Below are 22,594 nucleotides of genomic sequence, written 5' to 3'. Positions count from 1 at the left end.
AAACTATAATAAAGACGCCACCTGGGTCTCTCCTCCAGATCAACATAATCGGAATCAAAAACATAATGGTGAACAAGGAATTCTGTAATGGATGCCTATTAGTTGAAAGTTACCCAGGTGCTGACATATTATCAGATCATGTCTCTGTTGTTGATAAATTTAGGTTTGGATTTAAGAAGGCTACAAAAATAAATACGATATGATAAGACTAAAAAGTAGAGAAATAAAAGAGACAGTCCAATTCTTTCAAAGAAGCTAAGTAATATGGAGCAAACAAATAATGCAGAAGAATCACTTCAGAATATACGTGAAACCTTTAACAAGATCAGAGACGAACATCTAATAGAAAATAAAAAAAAGAGTAAAAGTTGGATGAATGAATAAGAACAACAAAATAATGTACAATAATATTTAGACATAAACATCAATAAGAAAGGGCAAAGAACATTGATTAACATCACAGTGTGAAAAGGTAGAGTTGTTGAAACAAAACACTATATATTTAGTATGCATGTATTGGTTAAAATATCAGCTACGGATAGGCACTACAATAAGAAGACCTACAGGTTTAATAAGTGAAAGAGCCTGATTTACAAAGTTTACTACTTTGAAAATATTCTGTTTAACGATGAAGCGGGCTTTAATTTAATTGGAAAATTAGACACAGCAACATGCAGAATACCTTTACTGAACAAGAAAGTTCAAACCCTCAACTTCATAGATTAAAAGTGATTGTCAAGAGACAGAAGAAAAAAAACCAATGTAGGTGAGCACTCACTATAAATTATGATCGTAACTGAAAAATTCTTAGATGCTTTTTGGCCCAATAGTTGCAGAAATTTTAGCTTTAATTTTACATTATAATATAACAACAATATTCAAATGGAAAGAGCAAAGAGTTAGAAGTACTTAGCAACATGGTTAATTTATAATACAGAGGAAATTCAAGAAGTTAAAAGTCGTAGTAAAATGGCTAGAGACAAATTTGTAAATATGAAGACAATATTATGCAACAAAAATCTAAAGATGGACACAAGGTTACTGCGTGGCTATGTTTTTATAACACTACTCTACCGTTCTGAGGCCTGGACGATAAAACAATCAGAGATAAAAATATTGGAGGCATTTAAACGCTGATGGAATCTTATATTACTGTGACAGGATTACCAATGTTAAAGTCCTAGGCAGAGTTAGTACAAATGAGAAAGTCGTTTAATTTATCAAAAGCGAAAACTTGAACAATTTGGGCATGCCATGAGAAGATCAAGATATAGACTGCTACACTTGATTATAGAAAGTAAAATTGAAGATAAAAGAGATAGAGGAAGAAGGCGACCTTTTTGGTTGCGAAATATAAGTAAATGGTTTAACTTCAGCCCCATCCAAAATTTTAGAATTGCCAAAAATAAATGAAAATTCCATTGTTAATAGGCAACCTTCGATACAACACAAATTTTAAGAAGAAGATGGTCCTAGTAAGACTTGCACTATTTCTACTGTTTTTTCAATGTTTTTTGTCGTAAATAGAGTATTCCTAATCAAAGTAATTTTTGAGACACAATTAACTTGCAGTCATATATCAGTCCTCTTAATTATTTTCTAAAAGAATAATTTAAAATCTTCATTTGAGATTAGATGAGAGCCAGATAAATGTAACAATCCTTATCTAGACATTATCAAGTCATTTGTTTTAAATAATCTGGAAGTCCACTATCCGTAAATAAAAGATAAACAACTTGCTTGATATAAACTGGTTACCGATCGTGCCAGTGCTTGGTAGATATAGGCTCTATCCACTCTGTTACCAACGCAGTTATAATTATTCTATAACAACATGACATAAAACGAATTTGAAACAATCTTCTTTTAGTAGGGTAGGAATGCCATACTGATAAATTAATTACTAGATTTTTGGAATTATTCCAAAGTCAAAATCTTGTGGAAACAATAGTTATAAACAATAAGGAAGTACTTTCTTTTAGAATGTTTAACTTTTTTTAAGACACCTTTATAATCATTGTGGCTTTACAATCCTACGTGGTCCTAGCCTCCTCAAGAATTTTTATCACGTCGTTCCTATTCATCGCCTTTCTTCGCCAAGCACGTATTCCCATATTTCTCATGTCTTTATCGATGTTATCAAGGAAATTTTTTCTGGGTCTTCTTTTTTTTCTCTAACTTATCGGTCTATCAAGTAGCGTTTATCTAGCTGGGTCATTTTGTTCCAGCCGCATTACATATCCTATCCACCTCAGATGCCCTATCTTAATATATCTGGTTCCTGGAATATTCTGGACAATTTACTATCCTTTAATAACCCTTGCCATAAGCAATATGTTCCACAATTATCTGTTTGTCTTCTATTCTAGCGAAAATAATTTATGCCGCTTAATTAGGTACATTATATAATGCCTATTTTCAAACTTTTATTGTGCATATTGTTAAATCTTTAATATTTATAAATATTTCTTGTTTTAAGGTAAAATGAAAATGATGTTTCCCACAATGGTATCCTGTTCAAGTGGCCTAAAGGACCTCCTTAAAGAATCGGCTGACCTCCAAGATGTCGTCGATATCAAAGAAATAATATCCAGGTTCACCACCGACGTCATCGGATCAGCTGCCTTTGGTCTCGACTGCAACAGTTTGAAGAATCCAAACTCCGAATTCAGAACGTTTGGTAGGAACGTTTTCAAAGGAAGTACTTGGCGAAGAATCAAACGCACTTTGGTCAACACATTGCCCGTAGGTTTAGTAACTTTCTTCCGCGTAAAGCGGACACCAAAAGAAATTGAAGAGTTCTTTATGGGTGTAGTAAATAGTACTGTCAAGTACAGGGAAGAAAACAAAGTGTTTAGAAAAGACTTCATGCATTTACTTCTGCAACTGAAAAACAAAGGGTACACAACTGACGATGAAGACTTTTTACCTGCTCCAGACAAAACCAGTAAAGATGGTCAGTTTTTGACCTTGAATGAGGTAGCAGCTCAGTGCTTCGTCTTTTTTTTAGCAGGTTTTGAAACTTCTGCTACTACGATGACTTTTGCTCTATTGGAGTTGGCGCAAAATCCAGATGTTCAAGAAACATTACGAAAAGATATAAATACTGTTCTGAAGAAACACAATAATGAAATGACTTACGAAGCTATAATGAGTATGAATTATTTGGATAAGGTAGTCAATGGTGAGTACAGTGATTTACTAGAACTAAATCTGGGACATGATCAAGTATACACAAGCAATAATATTATAAAAGATTATAAATTTGAGTGGGTTTTGTTGGCCATAACCTAATCTGGTGGCCAGATAAGCTGTAATATTGTTGACATTTTCATTAGATTTTTTTATTTTCATTAGATCGCATGTAACTACAGTGGGCTGTACTCTGTCGTATTAGGACTTTACTACTGTCTAAAACATCAAAATTTCGGTTTTAATTCTGAATTTTTTTTTGCCAAGAAGAATACTTATTTAAAGATTTAAAGAACATATTCCTCCCTCGTATTTTATAAAATTTTTGTTTCTATTATATATTATATTTTTTTCTAATTAATTAATTAATTAAATTAATTAATTCGCCAGCATTTAGTCTAGGTATGAAGTCTATTATAAAACGGGAGACTATTATATGAAGTCTATTAACAGAGGTTTGTAGTTTTCTTGTCGTTTCTTCATAATCTTCACCCAGAAGCAACACATACTGCCGTGTTCCACATCAGCAAAAGTTACCAATTATGTTATGATTTAATTCAGGGATATCACCAGTATATAATAGGTACAAAACTGGTCTTATCACACTACCTTGTGGTGCTACTGCATTGATTTCTTTTAATACTGAGTAGACTTTTACTAGCTTAACCCTAAAAACTCTATTTGAATTGTATAATTCCAATAATTCTGTGTAATTACTTAGAAATTATCAAAAGCTTACGTCACCTCGACGAGAAGAGCAGAGCAACTTTTTTTATTCTAGTGATCTCAAATTGTTTTAAAATTTGAGAAGCATTTGTGCGATGAGAAGTCCATTTGAACAATTCTTCTTTAATACTACATCTCAAATAGATCGATATACACCAAGTCTTAAACCATATATGAATATTAGATAGATTCGAAGCTCTTTTTCACAGATTATATCGTTATTAATTATAAACCCTAAGCAGTTGACTTCACACTCATGTAAGTGATATGTTGGTTGTAAAACTGTAAATCTGCTTACTGCTATTATCTGGTTGTTAATTTTAATAATTTTTTCATCATCATATAACGGGGGTCCTACGCTTCCCGCATTTCAGCCTCCATCTTTTCCTATCTCTCCAACCTCCCTCTTCTAAGTCTCTAGATTGCATTGTTTTTGTAATTTCTCTTCTCCAGGAATTTGGTGGTCTTCCCCTTTTCCTTTTTTCTGGCGGAACATACATTAAGGCTTTCTTTGGCCACCGCTCCTTCTCCATTCTCATCACGTGACCATACCATTGTAATTGCCTTCCTTGTATTCTATCTGAAAGAGTATCTCTAATTCCTGTACGGTTTCGTATTTCCTCATTCCTGATTCTTTCCGTTCTCGATACTCGACATGACCTTCTAAGATAATCCATTGCCACAACGTCTACTTTATCTCGTTCATTCTTTGTCATCGTCCAACATTCGGCACCATATGTGGTAATTGGTTCTACAATTGCTCTGTATACGCGAAGTTTGGTATGCATCTTTATTTTATTAGACCACAGTAATGAATTCAGTATTCGTATGCATTTTTTCCCTTGGGTTATTCGGTTTTGTACATCTATCTTAACTCTACCCTCTGCTGATATGATGCTTCCTAGATATTTATACTGGTTGCAGCCTTTTATGACTGCATTTTCAAGCCTCAGATCTGTGGTATTTCCTCCAATTTTTAAATATTCTGTTTTGCTTATGTTTACAGTAAGCCCCCATTTTACATATTCCTCAAATAATTTTCGATTCATATAATTTATATCTTCCTCATCGGTTGCAACCACCACCTGATCATCTGCAAACAATAACATATACAGAGTTTCTTGTCCCACTTCGATGCCCATAAATCTACATTTATTTCTCCAATTCCTCAATGCTTCTTGGACGTATATTTTAAAGAGTGTCGGTGACAAACAGCATCCTTGCTTTAGGCCTTTAGTTACTTTAAATTCATTTGAGGTTCTGGTTCCAATTTTTACACAACTAACTGCATTTTCGTATAATTTATATATCGCTCGGATATACGTCGAATCCAATCCGGACCTTTCGAGGACCTCAAACATTTTCTTGCATTAGTATAGTATCATCAGCAAATCTTAAGTTAGACAATTTTTTTCCGGCCATAGATACTCCACCAGCCCACCAAACAGCTCGAGTGATTGCATGCATTCTTGTCTAATAAAGCTTTCTTTTTTAAAACTACTTGAATATTTGTGATCTAATTGATCGGATAAAATTTGTCTCTCAGCTCTTTTTGAAAGTTAGGATGCTGATTTTTGTGAGTGTTCTTGTATTGGACTTCAAGTCGAAACTTAATATTCAACACCAGAAGTATTGCTGATCACTTCAACAGTCAGTACCAGGGCACATTTTCCAATTGATGGCTGATGAATATTTTGATCATCCATCTTGAAAATTAAATCAATTTGATTTCTTATTCATCCATCGAAGCTGCGCCATATGTATATCGTTCGTAGGTGGTTTCTTAACGAAAGTATTGGTAATTATTAGATTGTATTACATATAGAGAGCGAAAACACTATCCCCCTTTTCGTTTGTTTTTGTCTCAGTCCAAAATTTTCGATATGCTTTCTAGTAGTTTCATCAGTTTCATCAGTTTTTTTCCTACCAACGGAAACTCAGGATCGCTCACCATAGAATAAAGATAAGGACTTCCTCCTCTGTTGGGATGTTATCTTCCTTTCTTTCGATTTCCATGCCTTAGATCTGGATTTCTGCTTCTTGCAACCTAATCTCATTTCTTATAATTGGTCTCTCTTCAAAATTTTCTGCCTATCTTTTTAGTATGTGAGTCCTGATCACCAATGATCTTGATATTGGGTAAGACAAGTAAAAAGAAAAAACAGTGGTATATAAATATTTTGCTTAGCTCTTTCTTTTTTAATTTGCTGTTTCAAAATTTCATATAACAAATTCATTCAATGATAGATCATAATCAAGGAAAGATTTTATAATACATTACTTTTATTATCAGCATCAATCAGCCAATCCCGTCCACTGCTGGACATAGGCCTCCCTCAGTTCTTTCCAGTGTTCTCTACACTGGGCCGCTTGTAGCCAGTTTCCCGCTACTCTTTTTATGTCGTCGGTCCATCTAGTCGGTGGTCGTCCTCGGCTTCTTTTATAATTTCTGGGCCTCCATTCCATAATTCGTCTTGTCCATCGTCCATCTTGTGTTCTGGCTAAGTGTCCTGCCCAGTTCCACTTAAGTCTCGTAGTTCTTTCGATGACGTCTTGAACTCCTGATCTTTGCCTGATTTGTCAGTTTGTTATGTGGTCTCGGAGGCTCACATTCAGCATTGCACGTTCCATGGCTCGTTGTGTAACTCTTAGTTTATTCGCAGATTTCTGCGTGAGTGTTAAAGTCTCTGCTCCATAAGTTTGTACAGGCAAAACACATTGGTTATAAACTTTTCGCTTGAGACACATGGGAATTGAACTTTTTAGAATATGGCTTAGTTTGCCAAATGCTGCCCATGTCAGGCCTATTCGCCTCTGTATTTCATTTGTTTGATTGTCTCTGTTTATTTTGATCTCGTGTCCCAGATATTTGTAAGTGTCTGTTTGTTGTATGGTATTATTGTCGATAGTTATATTTCCACTCATTACGAGATTTGTCATAAGTTTAGTTTTCATAGTTTAATAAAACTAAACTTTTATTATACTACTATCTATTCTTACGCCATTTATATTATTTGTAGAAACGTTAAGGAAACATCCTGCGGCATCGTTGACAGGACGAGTCTGTAATACTGCCTACAAAGTTCCTGGATCAGATGTCATCATCGAGCCTGGAGTTAAAATTAGAATCCCAATTCAGGGAATTCACAGAGATCCCGAATATTATCCAGATCCAGAAAAATTCGATCCGGAGAGATTTAGTGAGGAAAATAAAGCTACAAGACCCAATTGTACGTTCATGCCTTTTGGAGAGGGACCACGAATGTGTATTGGTAAGCATATTTTTATTATATTGGTCTTCGTATATCATCACTATGACTATTATTATATTTATAATCATTAGAATTACTCTTTAAGATCAAATCATAAAAAAATAATACGATGTAAATGTTAAGGTCCTGTACATTTAAAAAGCTTGCATTAGAAGCCTTATTTCAAAAAAAGAAAATTAAAACAAGTCTCCAAAAAATAACATAAGCAAGAAAGGAGGAATCGTATTGGAAAAAAAAGCAAAAAAAAAATATCTTCATCAATCATCATTGGCTTCACAGCCCATGTTGGGCCTTAATCCTCTTCATTCATTTATATTTCTAGCTTTCGTTCTCCACGTACTAGTTTCGAGTTGACTCAATTCCTGCTGTACTTGGTCCATATATCGTTTTTTGGTCGCCCCTTGGGTCGCTTTTCGACTATTTGTTGTTGAGTTATGATTTTTGATGGTTCAGCGGGTTCCATGCGCTCCACATAACCGATCGGTCTCAGACCACTAAGCTTTGTCAGCTTTGTTGCTTCTCGCCTACTATTTATTGGCATGTATTTGGATTTATCAAAATTTACCTCTGGCCTTATCTTAATGTCGGATCTTTGTACACGGGAGAATGATTCCAGCATATCTTGTTGCGTAGAAGCTATGATATTTACATCATTTGCATATGTTATAATGTACACGCTCTTGTTTACTACTGTGCCCTCAAGTTTGTTTCTTGAGAAAAAGAAAATATAGGTACGAAATCTGAGATAAATTTATGGGTGAAATCAAGAACCACATACAAGAAACAATATCCATGGCGAATAAAGCCATGAAAGTTGTAATATATCTGAGAAAGTGTGGCCAGCTTAAGATTGTAGAAGAAGAGCCATGGTAAGAAAAAATCAGAGTACAAAAAAAGCAAATACATCAACTTCTTTTTAGCAGTTACTATCTTTAAATGAAAAAATATTTAAAAGGATTACTAAGTTAAATCAAAACTTTTTGATCCTATCAGATCATTATCAACAATTCTCAATTACACCATGTGTGCAGCCACATAATTAGAAGCTTTAAAAATCTTTGATTGACATATTAAATTCTAATCCAAAAAACCGTCAAAAGATTAAACTGTAAAGGAAGATCTTGATCCTTCACTTAAACAGAGGTAATACTAAACCTATCTTACCAGTACAGCAGAGTTAGCAGACTTTTTCTTTCATCTGCTATTATAATTTATGTGGTATGTATGTTCACTGTAGATGAATTATTAAATTTAAAAACTCAGGTGACATCTAGAACGAACTAATAGATATTTTATAACTCTCAACTTGTTAATTGTTGGGCCTTCATTTTTTACTAATAAAAATTAAAAATACATTATTATTATAGTTTTTATATATTTCAGGGGCAAGATTTGGTTTACTTCAGGTCAAAGTTGGATTAGCAACAATAATAGGAAACTTTTCAGTAACTTTAAACGACAAAACACTGATTCCCATCAAATATGATCCAAAAGCCGTTATTTCCGGCGTTAAAGGAGACGTCTGGCTAAATGTTCGTTCTATTCATTAAACAGTATTACAAGACAAACTCAAATAGTATTTTTAGGCGACATAAAATAGATAGTAAATTATTGTAATAAATAGTTGAAAGTATGTTTAAATAAATAGTAAAAATGATTTGTTAATAACCTCACAAAATTAGTTAAAAATACGTAAAAATGAAAAACCAACAGAGGGATAGGAAGTTGTAACGAGTACATCTTGGAATCAAACAGCAAGTCGTGTGTTAGTTCTGGTTTTTAAAGACAAGAGTAAAAAGTTCTGGAAAACAGCTAGCACAATCATAATCTGTAAACTATGAGAACCCCTCACCAGCACACCAGCACTAAATACAAATCGATGTCTCTCTTAAGCACCTAGGCAAGATTAGACTACAAGAAAGACTCGTAGAATACCTAGAGGAACCGATTATCTCCAACATCTTATTTAGATTCAAAGGTAATCACTTCAGGTATAATACATTAATAGAAGCAGCAACCTTTGCATCTCAGGCGACAAATAAAAGATAGACACGCAATTGGCATCTTTTTCTGTCTCTCCAATGGCGCTACATCCCAAATCGAGCCTTAGCCTCCTCCAAACAATGCCTCTAACTTTACTGGTTCTCACGTCTATCAAATTTTGCGCGTCCGCTGCAACTTCATCCTCCCACCTTTTCCGTGGCATTCCTTTTGGTCTTGCGCCCTTCATTTTACTATCTAGGGCTTTTTTGGCAATCTTCCGGTCTTCATTCTCACTACATGATCATTTTCGTTCATAGTTTTCGGCATATTTTTGGTCATTTAAAAAGTATTTGACCAGTCAGATCTATTCAAAAACTCCACCAAGCTTTGGTGCCAATTCCGTTCCAAATAATAATGCGCTCATACCTCTCTGCTGGAACTGTCTATGTCAAGGTCGCTGACAAACTATCCACTCCCTTTACTCCTCAAGCAGTAGTTTTATGGAACTCAATAGTACCGCCTAGGCTTTATACAGTTTACAATAGCGACTTCCATCTCTTTAACAAGAGATCCAAAATGCTGACGACATCGCCTTACTTTTCGGAGAACCTCCTTCTCGTCAATGTCGGGAACATTTTGTATTCGGCACGATCTAAGTGCAACTCGAGTCTGTTCTTAGATAATGAAATGAAGAGTAATCCTAAATGCAATCAAAACTCAACTTGTTCTATTTAGACATCGCAAACATTGGAGAAATACAACCGTATAGTGCTTAATAGAGAAACACTTTCATTCAAATCATGAGTGTCCTATGTGGTTGTCAAATTTACAAGAACACCCAATTATATTAATAATATCAAAAATAGTCTAACCAGGTAAAAAAGAGATCTAACCTCATGAAAGCATTGTGCAAAATTTTCCCAACTGAATAAATAAACGCCAAATGAAAAAAAAAACTTATGGAAATGTGAATAATTTTAAGCAGAATAGTGGGCACACGTCGTGATAATCCCTCTGCAATAATCCACCAAGTAGGAAACATATGTACCATCCAAAACCGAACAAAACTCTCATTAACAAATATGTCCTAAAAACTATTAAAAGCTCATAAGTCATAGTACAAGAAATTTTTAAGATACATGCCATCGTCGAGGGTAAGTAGTCACTAGAATTCTCCAAAATAAAGTTTAAATTCTGTTAGCTAAGCTTAAACTTTGTAGGCAACTAACTTCCTGATACGTACTTCGACACCCTCGACGTAATTCCCTTATAATATCGCAAGCAATAACCAGCAAAAGCCAACCATGCTGATCAAAGAGCCGTTCGTAAGAATTAGTGGTGTTATTGATTACCAGAATTGGATATTCTTCTTTAAGCAATGTAATGTAAGTCAACTATTAGTAGCCAAACATTTAACTAAGCAATTAAAAGCTATAGTTACTATAAACGGCGTGGCATTTCGATTTCTTCTCGTATATGTTAAAACACCGAAAAATATTCTCAATCCTTTGGCGTCTCTAGGATTGATAATATAAACATTTCTGGTCTGTATATAATAATTTTAATTGCATTTGTCTGATATTTATTTCGCCTAATATTGCGCGCCAAATAAATATCCATTTAGGTTGGTGGGGAAAGTGATGCAGGGAGATTATGATGACTCGACAAAGCAGTCAGTTATTGTTTGAGTCCGGATTTTTCTCCAAATTCGTTATTGCTTTTTTGTTGCTGTTCGCTATTCGTTTTTGTCATGAAAATATAGTGTAAAGGGGTAGAAGCAGTTAAGAGTAAAGATATTAAGATTTGGGAGGAGATAGCTTTCGGCATGTAGTCTTCAAAAGCCGGACATTTTAAGTTGACAGGTGAATTTGGACTCAAGATGCTATTTGGCAGTTTTTGTTGAGTTAGTCACCGATTGTTTATGCTGTGCCCTATTGTGGGAGATTTGAAAGACGGAGTTTCCAACCATTTGAGAGGTCAAATTATATCGTTATCAGAGAGCCAGCGGGTAATGTGTGCGGGGCATCTAGAGACAAAACTATCGCTCGTATTTACTTAATTGCTAGTTGAGTGCTTTCGTCACTCAGTGCCTCTTATTGTCGGACCACAAATGTTAGTCAATTTGTTTGTAGCTTATAAAAAATACGAAATTTCAACGACCCGGTAAGTGTCAAGTTATATGTTTGTTATTGTATAATCAAACCTATTTTGTTAATATCTATCAACCTTGTTGATATCAGCTAATGTTATCAATCTTGAATATCTGTGCGTATAATTTCATTAGAAGCTATATTCAGGATATAATTTTATTAAATTTCAAGATGGTAGTATTTTTGTAATTAGAGTTTATTAGGCTCTGAATAGCCATTGTAGCTCTTATTGCCCCATTGCAATTTAATATATTTTATAATATTTTTTTCAGATACAAAATTACCAAGAAAAAAGGAACGAAAAACTACAAAAGCATCTTTGCTTTCTGCAGAGACTGCAGAATCCCTGGAAAATACTGTCGAAATACTTCGGCGTGGCGGTACATCTGTATACAAAGTATCAAAAAAGACTGGAATACCCTACAGTATTTTGAAAAAGAGGTTTAGATTAGCAAAGTCGAATAATGATAGGCACAAATGTCCTCTAAAGCTAGGAAGGCCCCCAGTGTTCACTGACAAAGAAGAAACCATACTGGCTGATCATATTATGTATAAAATATCAAATTAATTTTACGGACTGACAAGGTTTCAGTTTTGTAAGACATGTTATGCCGTGGCTGAAAAATTTGGTGTCGCAGATCGATTTAACGAAGCCAAGAAGTCTGCGGGCAGATAATTGTTACCTGGCTTTTTCAAACTAAGGGAAAGAGGTAAAAACATCACGGTTATCTGTGCTATAAATGCTTCAGGATCCTTCATCCCGCCTCATGTTATTTTCCCTCGACAACGTCACTCGCCGCAGTTAGAAAAAAATGGTCCACCAGAAGCTGTATATGCATGTTCTCATACCGGCTGAACAAATGAAAGCATATACATTAAATGACTGCGACATTTCATTGAGCACTCAAAACCTACTGCTGAACAACCTGTTCTCTTGATTATGGACAACCACAATAGTCACTTTACTTTAGAAGCCTGGGAAGTGGCTAAAGCAAATAATATTATAATGCTTTCCCTTCCGCCACATTCATCACATCGCTTATTACGGCCTCTGGATGTGGCTTTTTTGGGCCGCTTAAGAGGGCCTACAACAAGGAATGCAACATGTTTATAAAATCCAAAAATATGGTAGAAATTACACCATACGAGATTGCAGGACTATTCAACAAAGCTTATTCCAGAGTAGCAAGCTTAGACAAAGGAATCTCTGGTTTCAAGGCCACAGGAATTTTCTCATGAATCCTGCTATATGTTCAGAAGATTTTGTTACCGACTTGTTAATCATTTAGTACAGTGATTAAATGTTTGTCTTTGGGTATAGTGTTTAATAGTTCGTTTAATGGTTGGATATTTTTAACACCAACAATATCGGTGGAGGTTTCTCTTTCTGTTTTTTTGCCTCTTCAGTCTCTGCTTCTTCCTTAATTAATACATTAAATTTATTTTCTGTTGGTGTGTTCAGCTAGTAGTTATCTATTTTGGTTTGTTTAAGTTTGAGATGTTGTTCCTGACTATTTTTCGTTCGTTTTTTATTATGAACTGTTTGCCATTCTTCACCATTTGTTTTAGATGTGCTTGGTGGGTGATATTACGGTAATGTACTTTAGACTGAATTGCGGTATTGAGGTTGAGGTAACTGCAATGATTGGTTTGACTGGTTTGGAGCAAAATTTGCTGGATTTATGATACACGATGTGGTCCCATTTGCATTTGTTGTGGAAAATATTCTAGTTGTTAAACAGGTCAGCTTTGATTTGAACATTAAAGTTTTTTTTTTTTAATTTTAGTTTGATGGCCTTGGCCGAGCCAATTAGCCAGACAAATTTTAAGACAAACAATTTTTACAATCAGAGGAATTTTTTTACAATCAGAGGAATAAACATACAATTATCCGTATAATCTAACGTGCAATTTTTAATAAATTACAACTTATTTTTTAATTCTTCATTTTTTTTTCCTGACATTGTTGGATATTGAGAATATGGAAATGGATGTGTATACTGATTATATCCGTTGAATATGTTAATTTAAAAATTAATATTAATATTCTGGATCCCAAATAAACTCTGGTATTTAGTAAATTATGAATACATTTTTATCATCACTTCTGCACAATTTGAAACATTTGCATATAGTACAACTAATAAGATGTTATGTGGTCATACTTAAAACCTGCTAAGTAAATAATTAAAATTGTTATAAAAATATTTTCTTAAGGGGTCCATCATAGGCATATTTCCCCTACTTCTCAAAATAAATAAAAGATGTTATTTTAAACAGTATTAAATTCAATCGGAAACAATCGGGTTTATTGCTCAGTATAACGCTTTATTTTGGACGTTGATAAAGAATGCCGAGGGAAGACTAGGATTAAGTAGAAACATATTGTTAGTATTTGTCACTAATCTTGTAATCCTTCCTTTACATTTTTTTTTTGTATCTGTACAGTGATCTACATATTTTCAACAATGTCGTTGTCAATAATTAGATTTGAGACCTACTTTATTTAACTACTCATTAATTCTGTTAATATTTCTTATAGTTGTTCCTTTATATCTGTACTAAACGTTATATCTGTCATCCGCTTTGTTGCATATAGGAGATAAAAATAAATGATCAGATAAAACATTCAAATATTTATTTTTGTATCTAAATACGATGTTATTTTATTAGTTTATCAGGAAAACTTTATGAAGAACCTTGAACGTGTATGCGCCAAATAAATAGAAACTGTAACTACTATTCCCTTCTTTTTTCAACTCTAGTTTCTCTCCTTACGTCATAAGAAGGAAAATTTGCGCGAAATGCAATCAAATCTACCGTATTATTATCATTCGACCTAGAATAGTGATAGAGATATGGCTACGTTTAGTACGTAGTATATATTTATTGAATGTGTATATTGATATGTGTCGTTTGGATATGTGATTAAATCTAAATAGTTCGATTAATTTTGAAGTACGTAGGTTTTGCATACATTGCGAAAAAGGCTAAGCTAATGGTAAGAAATTTTGTACATTTTAAACAAACAAAACAAATAATTTTGTGGACCATATATTGCAAAAATTTGTTCCAGTTAAATGTGACATTAAAATTATTATATACTAGCGTATGAGATTTTATTAAACATTTTTTTGGGAATACGCCATCATTATTACAATAATTATTGGCTTTTTATTTAATATTTTGACTTTTAAATCGCATGTAAATGGTGCCACTTTTATAGTAATTTATGAATTATGGATCATTTATGGTAATTTGTAAAAATCGTTGGATTCTATTTATGTAACTTTCAATTTACCTTATTAAACTTATGTTATGTTTTTCTTATATACCGTACATTTTAGAAAGTACTGAATATGAGTCGAAATTTAACCCTAAAATATTTTTAATCCTTAACCCTGCGTTGGTGTGGTGAGGTGTGATATACCCTACAAATGCAAAAAATGGAATTTCTTGCAAAAACAGCATCTTACCGCCCTCTACTGTTCAGTAGCTGTTACTATAACATCACTCTATAGAGTATCATTGTTATTTTCATAATTTCTTCAATAACAACTTACATAGATGTCAGAATATGCCGGAGGGGTATGTCACATCCCACCACACCTCTGGCGTCAGTCAGTTAATCATTGTTGATGCCTGGACATTTTTTCCGAAGTTCACGTGATTTTTTTTGTTTTTTACTCTGGTTGTGCTCAAAATTTGTTATAAATATGTCTAGTTACGAATAAGAGCAAGCAACGTTGCTAAGATTCTAGGAAGAGGTACAAAGTAATAAAGCTGAGGCTATTCCTGATTCCGAAGACGAAGTGTAGCTCGACAATGTTAGTAAAAGTTCTCATAACATAGACACAGAATAAGATGGCGATGAAGATGAAAGTGAACAAGAAAATGGAGATGATGTGATTTCATTTGCTAGATATTATTGGGGCAGAGATAAAGTGACGACGTGGGCTAATTGGCACAGAAATGCCAATATTCAAAAAAACTATGTCTCTAAAACGCTTTTAATTTCAGCTAAGGTGCTTGCGGTTTAACAATGGAGCTACACGCGTAGATAGAATCAAAATCGATAAATTAGCCCCAATTAGAGGTGTTTTCGAAAGATTAGTTGACAATTTTCAGTCTGCATATCCACCTGGCATGTATCTCACTGTTGATGAAAAATTGGAGGCTCGTTGTGGAATCAAAATCTTTGCTTTGGTCGATTCAAGATGTTATTATACTACAAACTTGGAAATTTATTGTGGTTCTCAACCGGATGGTCCTTTCAAACTGAGTAAGAATCCTACAGATGTAGTTTTACGATTGATTTCACCATTGTCTGGCAGTAAACGAAATATCACATTCGATAATTGGTTCACTAATTATTCATTAATGCAACAACTTCTTGAAGAACACCAATTAACATCTGTTGGTACTGTTTGAAAGAACAAGAAGCTAATTCCTTCCACAATGGTCAACACAAAAAATCGAGAACAGTATTCTACACTTTTTGGTTTCCAAAAAAATACAACCTTAGTATCCTATATCCCAAAGAAAAACAAAAATGTTCTCTTGTTATCAACACTACATCATAATGACAGAATACACTCATCTACGGGAAACGCAAGCGCGAACGGGCAGCGTTCAGCAAACTTTTTTATGTTCTAAAAAATCAAACAATCCATCTATACTTACGAAGCAAGGTATATAACTCCTGTATAATACCGGTGCTCACCTACGGAGCACAGAAATGGACACTTACACAGGCCAATTTGGATAGGATAAGGAAGGCACAAAGAGCGATGGAGAGACAAATGTTGGGTATATCACTTAAAGAAAGAAAACGTAACCAGTGAATCAGAACCAGAACAAAGACAGTAGACGCGATAGAACAAGCAGCAAAACTGAAATGGAAATGGGCTGGACACAATGAACGTCTCCAAGACGGACGATAGAACAATGCCATCGGAAAGTGGCGTCCATACAATGCAAAGAGATCAAGAAGCAGACCACAGATGAGGTAGAAAGATGACATCAGGAAACAAGGAGGTCCCACATGGCAGAGAACAGCTCAAGATAGGGAAAGATGGAGAGAACTGGGGGAGACCTACATCCAACAATGGAAGGATAGAGAATAGGTTAAAAAAAAATCTATAAGATCTACAATAATGACTATACACTGAAGCGTCAAAAATATTTGAAATATCTTAGTTTGTCACCGATAGCAGATTATATGGGAGAAAGACAACAGAATCCTGGTTGCGGAGAAAGCTGCGTGAGACACCGGGCTATAAGACTGCAGATTGTGATGAACCGTTGCCTAAACGTTAGAAAGTACAAGGTAGATGTGTAGTGTGTTCCATAACAAGAGACAGAAAAAGTCGCTGCGTGTGTTATGATTGCAGACATTTTGTTTGTTTAGAACACGCATGTTTCAAATGCGATATTTGCGTCAAAGAGTAAAGTCAGTAAATGATGTAAACTTTTGTTGATGTATGTATTATTCTTTATAATGTTGTGTTGTGTTCTGTGTTCAGAAGTATTTAGTTTTTTTTTCATTTCAGACAAATGTAATGATTTTAAGTTGCTATTTCTGCTGTTTTTGAACTGTGCAATAAATTGTTTGAGCTGATAATACTTTTTCAATTTTTTTAATACTCAAGTATTGAGTTTTCCAAGACGTATTTTGCTATGGGGTGTGTCACAACCCACCAAACCAGACACGTAAGTTTTATACACCACACCAACGCAGGGTTAAACAATGGGGACCACATTTTTTAACCTTCAGTTTAATAATGGACAATTTTATCTCTGAAATCTCGTATAGCTGAGATTTTAAGGTTTTTCCAAAACTTCTAATGCCTTCCACTAAGTTTAAATAATTAACATCCATGAAAACCGCATTTTGACCAGCGATGTTTACGTTACATCTTTGGATATATATTATTTTTTAGTTTTTGGTGGTAATTAAGCCTTTTAAGTAGTGTTGGAATCCACAAGGAAAATGGAATTCATTATTTGGCTGTATACCATCAATTACAAAATCCTTTGGGATACCTATCGGATAAAGGTATATAATTTAAAATCCCTTTGGGGTTACATCACAGGACGCTTTAGGAATAAAAACCCATCATCAGTGTTTCGTTACCTGGAATAAGTGAAAATACTTAATTTGGGAATACCATTAGCCATTTCTTTCTTAAAACTTACGTTTACTTAGTAAAATTAGACGTTTCCATAAAAAATGATCATGATCATCAAGTGATGGGATCACTAATGGATCTCAAGTAGTACTTTACGTAATAAAATTGAACGTCGTTGTTTAAGGATTAATTAAAAATATTTTTAAATTATAAATAAAATATTTTGAGTAAAGTATATTACGTAAGTATGTTAAAAATGTTAAATTTAATGAAAAAAGGTCTTACCAATACAACGGGACAAAAGAGCTTACCTGTAACAAGAAACATTCTATTAAAATAAATTATTAAAATTTAAAATCAATAAAAAATGTATCATGCAACGGGATAATTGCTAGGATTATCTATTCTTGTGCATAATACGCTTTCTTCTATAAAACAAATTACAGAAATATGGTTCTGAAAGAGAGAAAAAGAGTTATTTTCAACTATTTCAAAGGTCGATATGTAATATCATTATATGAAGTGGAAAGTTTCGTTTAGACTCCTGCTTTCCTCTGTCCGACTCAAACTTCATTCGTAATTCTCAGAAAGGAGCATAAAGATTTAGGCGAAAATCATTTCTTAACACCATAATTGTTTCAGTTCGGATAATAGATTAAGTTCAGTGTCAAAGAAAACTGACAGCACATACACACACACACACACATACACACAAATCTTTCAATTTCAGCGCAGTAGTACCTTAAATTTCCATTCTCGCACCGATACTATACGCCATGCTATATCAAACATCGACTTATATTTACGAAAACGACACTAATCTGGTAACAACATCAAAACACACAGATATCATCGAGTACAAGAAGCGCTCAAACTTGCCTTAACTGTTTTTAAACTGTACACAGCAGGTAAAACAAATAATTTACTTCAAACTATGAGAAGGTCGACTTTACTTAAGCGATCAGATCACGTACTTGAACTGCAGACTTCATCGGAAAGCAACCCTAGATAAAGGAAGACGAAAAATTAGACTTCACAATACTATATCGAGCAAATTCAGACAGGCAAAACACTTCTACCTACATACAAAACGTACATACTCTGACTGACTATAGAATCAAGATAACATCTACTGTCAACTCAGTCACGATGTCACACATAAGGTGCATACTTTAAAAGAAGATATTCTCCACATAAACATATTTCCTATTGAACATCCCATCCACATATGAGAGACTTAGTCTCTCAGTAGAATTTACACAGGATCAGAGAGAGTCTCTTAGTAGAAATTACACCCAAGAAAACATTTCTGTCCAAAATATCTGGGCCTAAATTATTCTAAAATTTCACTACTCATCTTTCGGTAATGTCAATCCATTGAGAAACCCAAAAAGAAACTCCCTCACCTCTCCACCAAATTGCTGACCTTTGCTATGAACTTCTTGACGAATACATTGGCATCCTAGAAGAAACTTCGCTTTTTACCGACTTTAGTTAAATAGACCAGACTCTCCTCTCAGTGTCTTGCAAATGTTTTAAAGTTTTTTGGCCACATTGCGAGAAGAGACAATGACAACTTAGAAAGACTAATTGTGTGCGGAAACGTAGAAGGACGTAGAGGCAGAGGACGCTCACCTATCCGATGGTCAGATCAAGTACAGAAAGCCACTGGAGAGACGTTTTCCGAGTCCATGAGAGCAGTCCAAAATCGCAAGAGATGGAGAGAATTGACAGCCCGCATTGTAGGAAATCACGATCCTCAGCAATGAGGAAACGACAAGAGAGAGAGAGTTAAATAGCTTACTTTGAACTTTTCCGACGGACATAGATGGATGGTTTTACGAACCCATTGCAAAAAAGGGGGTAATAGCCACATCTACGCTCAACGTGTATCATACCTAGTAATTTAGTTTATGAAGAATTATTAATTTCGACGTAGATTATCAAGACGTCGTGGTCGGCGCTCTCTCCAAGACGAATTTCGTGAAGGTCGCCCAAAATCGGCTGTTATAACAGAAACCATCGATGCTGTGCGTGAACTTATAGAGCAAGATCGTCACGTGATATACCGTAAGATTGAGCCATTCTTGGGTATTCGTATGACAAGTCTCAATAAGATAGTGTATGATCATTTGGCTGTAAAAAAGATTTGTTCACGTTAGTTGCCACATATCCCACAAAAGGTCAAAGAGAGGCTCATGTCAATTGGTGCAAGGAAATGTTAAAGAAATGGGATCGAAGTGCATCAACTGCTGTATGTAACATCTTCACCGGTGACGAAATATGGATCTATACATATGAGCCCGAAACCAAACAGCAATCGACCGTATGAGTGTTCCAATATGAGTCAAATCTAACAAAAGTTGTTCGTGGAAGAAGCACATCTAAAAAAATGGTCGCTTGTCTCTTTGGTGTAAATAATCATATAGTTACATTGCCGTTACAAGAACGTAAGAGAGTTAATTCTAAATGGTATACAATCATTTGTTTGCCAAAGGTTTTCTGTAAAATTCGGAAAAAATACGAACAGACGAATCACTCTTCACCACCACAATGCAAGCTCACACACATCAGGACACACAACGAAGTCTTTGAACAGAAAAAACATCTAATTAACGTGTCATCCGCTGTACAGTCCTGATATGGCACCCAATAACTTGTTTTTATTACCGCACATCAAAAATAAATTGCGTGGTCAATGATTTTCGACGCTCGAAGAAACAATTCAAAACCTATATTTTGGAGTTACCTCAATCTGAGTGGAAAAAGTGCTTCGAAAATACTTGCTTTTTCATTGAGAGGCCAAAAATATAAAGAACAACATCTCGTATAAATGTTTTATTGTTATATATGACGTTTTATACTATTTTTTACGTAATTGTTACATGTTACATTGTACAATCTATTATAAACGAGATAAGATGTGTTGGCATCTTATCTCGTAAAAAAAAACAATTATGATATTCCAGAAAATCTATAGCTAATATTTAAATAATCAAAACTAATAACAATATATTTATACTTATCAAGCACATTTTTTAGTCTCATTCCATCAGTGCTAACAAAAATGATCTCACTGATAGTCTTCACTGCAATAGCAGCAGCGATTGCATATTTATATATAAAATTTAAATTGACATACTGGAAACGAATTGGACTAGAACAAATCGAGCCCGTACATCTAGTATATGGAAACGCCAAAGATTTTATCACGAGAAATTCCTCGTTTGGGGATTGCCACACAAAGCTATACAACAACTTTAAGTCGAGAGGGCTGAAGCATGGTGGAATCTACGTCATGTTAAGACCTACATACATGCCTCTGGATCTGGATATCATCAAGAATATTTTGCAGAAAGATTTCAACAACTTTGTGAATCATGGGTTTTACGTGAATGAAGAAGTTGATCCTTTGACGGGACATCTTTTCGCTTTAGAGGATGATAAATGGAGGAGACTGAGGACTAAGTTAACTCCAACGTTTACTTCTGGTAAGTAAGTATTAGCATACTTTGGTAATAATTTCCTCTCTTTTAGCCTTCTACGTCCTTGCACATTTTATCAGGTTCTGTAATATTTTTTCCTACAGATATTATTTAAGTTTTCTTTAATTACGTCTTTCATTTTTACAGTTTTAATTTAAATTTTATTAATGTCTTTATATTTTTCGACATTTAATTTGTCTGGACATTTTCTTTCTTTTCTTCTTCAACAAAGTGACTTTTAAACAGAAATTATGAAGGTTGTGCGTGCATCAAACGTAGATAAAATACATACGATATTAGTTCTTCTTCTTATTGCGCCGTCTCCTTTCGAAGGTTTGCGATTCAAATAGCAATTGTAGCTTTGAAAACTTCTGCACGAAAGATTTCTATGGATGAGCGGTCAAACCATGTCCTCAGTTCTTTCAGCCGCGAGTTCTGGCGTCTTCTAACTGATCTTTTGCCCTGAACTCTACCTTCCAATATGATTTGGAGTAATTCATATCTTTCACCTCTCAACGCATGACCCAAGTATTGTATTCGTTAGATATTATTTAGAGTTAGTTATTAAAAAAGAGTCGTGTTATAACATACATATTTATTCATTAAAACTCATGAAAAACGGTCATATATTTAATCACATTGAAAACATAAAGCTGCTGAAATATTTTTTTATAGATACGTTATTCTTCATGCTCGTAATGAACTACCAAGGGGAAATGAATCAAGCAATTTTTTTATTGTGATTTGAAATACAATTATTAAAAATTTTGTCTGAACCATCCCTAGTTAAAATTGATAATGCATGTTGCTAGAGAAAGCACCAAACATGTCTTCAACCAAGAATGAAACAAAAGATTGGTTAACTAACAATAAACTGCCTTTTAATGAGACAATGTTGAAAATCGAGTATTTCCAAATTGTTGCGCAGAAAGTACGACTAATGGCAGTTTAGTTCACAAATTATATAAAACCATCATATTTTGCACAATTGTAACAATTGTAAAGATACTGACTAAAATTTAAAAAAGGACATAAATTAACAATTATAGGAATATATGGTGTAAACGATGACGCAAATCTAGCAGAAAAAGATCAATTTTATGACCTACTAAACGAAACCCTTATAAAAGTGGGAAACCAGAGAGAAATAATACTTCTGGGGGATTTTAACTCGAGAGTAGGAAAAAGGGAGAAAGATCCTGTAATCGGAAGATATAGTGAAGAGGCTGAAAATGATAATGGTAGACGACTAATTGAATTATGCCAACAACACCAGCTAAGAATATAGAACGGTTATTTCAAACATAGAGATATACATAAATACACTTGGCACCAAGACACTAGAAACATAAAATCTATTATCGACTATGTCATTACAAAACAAAACACTAAATTAAACATCCAGGACATTAGGGCTTACAGGGGTAAGGAATGTGGATCTGACCATTATTTGGTTGCGGCTAAGACTCTGATTCCATTTAACCGACACGTTGAAAGCATCAACACTCCAAAAGGAACTGATATAAATCTGAAGAGATATAATGTCAGAAGCCTACAAGAATATAGCACTAAAATCTTATACCAAAGTAGATTAAACGAAAAACTACTCGAGGAATACCTAACTGCTGAAACCAACCAATTATACGAACATATAA

General features: G+C 34.3%; 2 protein-coding genes across 2 annotated transcripts in view; one reads left to right on the top strand and one right to left on the bottom strand.

Annotated features, from left to right (window-relative positions):
- LOC140442837 (uncharacterized) overlaps positions 1 to 22,594 on the top strand; it is a 50,974-nt gene that overhangs the window by 3,523 nt on the left and 24,857 nt on the right. The window contains exons 3-7 of the mRNA XM_072534186.1: positions 2,480 to 3,184; positions 6,939 to 7,190; positions 8,574 to 8,729; positions 11,596 to 11,872; positions 20,497 to 20,945. Coding sequence (XP_072390287.1) covers positions 2,480 to 3,184; positions 6,939 to 7,190; positions 8,574 to 8,729; positions 11,596 to 11,872; positions 20,497 to 20,945 — 1,839 coding nt within the window. The remainder of the gene's footprint in view (positions 1 to 2,479; positions 3,185 to 6,938; positions 7,191 to 8,573; positions 8,730 to 11,595; positions 11,873 to 20,496; positions 20,946 to 22,594) is intronic.
- LOC140444752 (probable cytochrome P450 6a14) overlaps positions 1 to 22,594 on the bottom strand; it is a 190,891-nt gene that overhangs the window by 164,257 nt on the left and 4,040 nt on the right. The gene's annotated exons all lie outside the window — the stretch shown is intronic.

The sequence above is a fragment of the Diabrotica undecimpunctata genome, chromosome 1, assembly GCF_040954645.1.
Source record: "Diabrotica undecimpunctata isolate CICGRU chromosome 1, icDiaUnde3, whole genome shotgun sequence".
Taxonomy (NCBI): domain Eukaryota; kingdom Metazoa; phylum Arthropoda; class Insecta; order Coleoptera; family Chrysomelidae; genus Diabrotica; species Diabrotica undecimpunctata.
The sequence above is the reverse complement of the archived record's forward strand: the minus strand, read 5'-3'. Positions and strand labels throughout refer to the sequence as shown.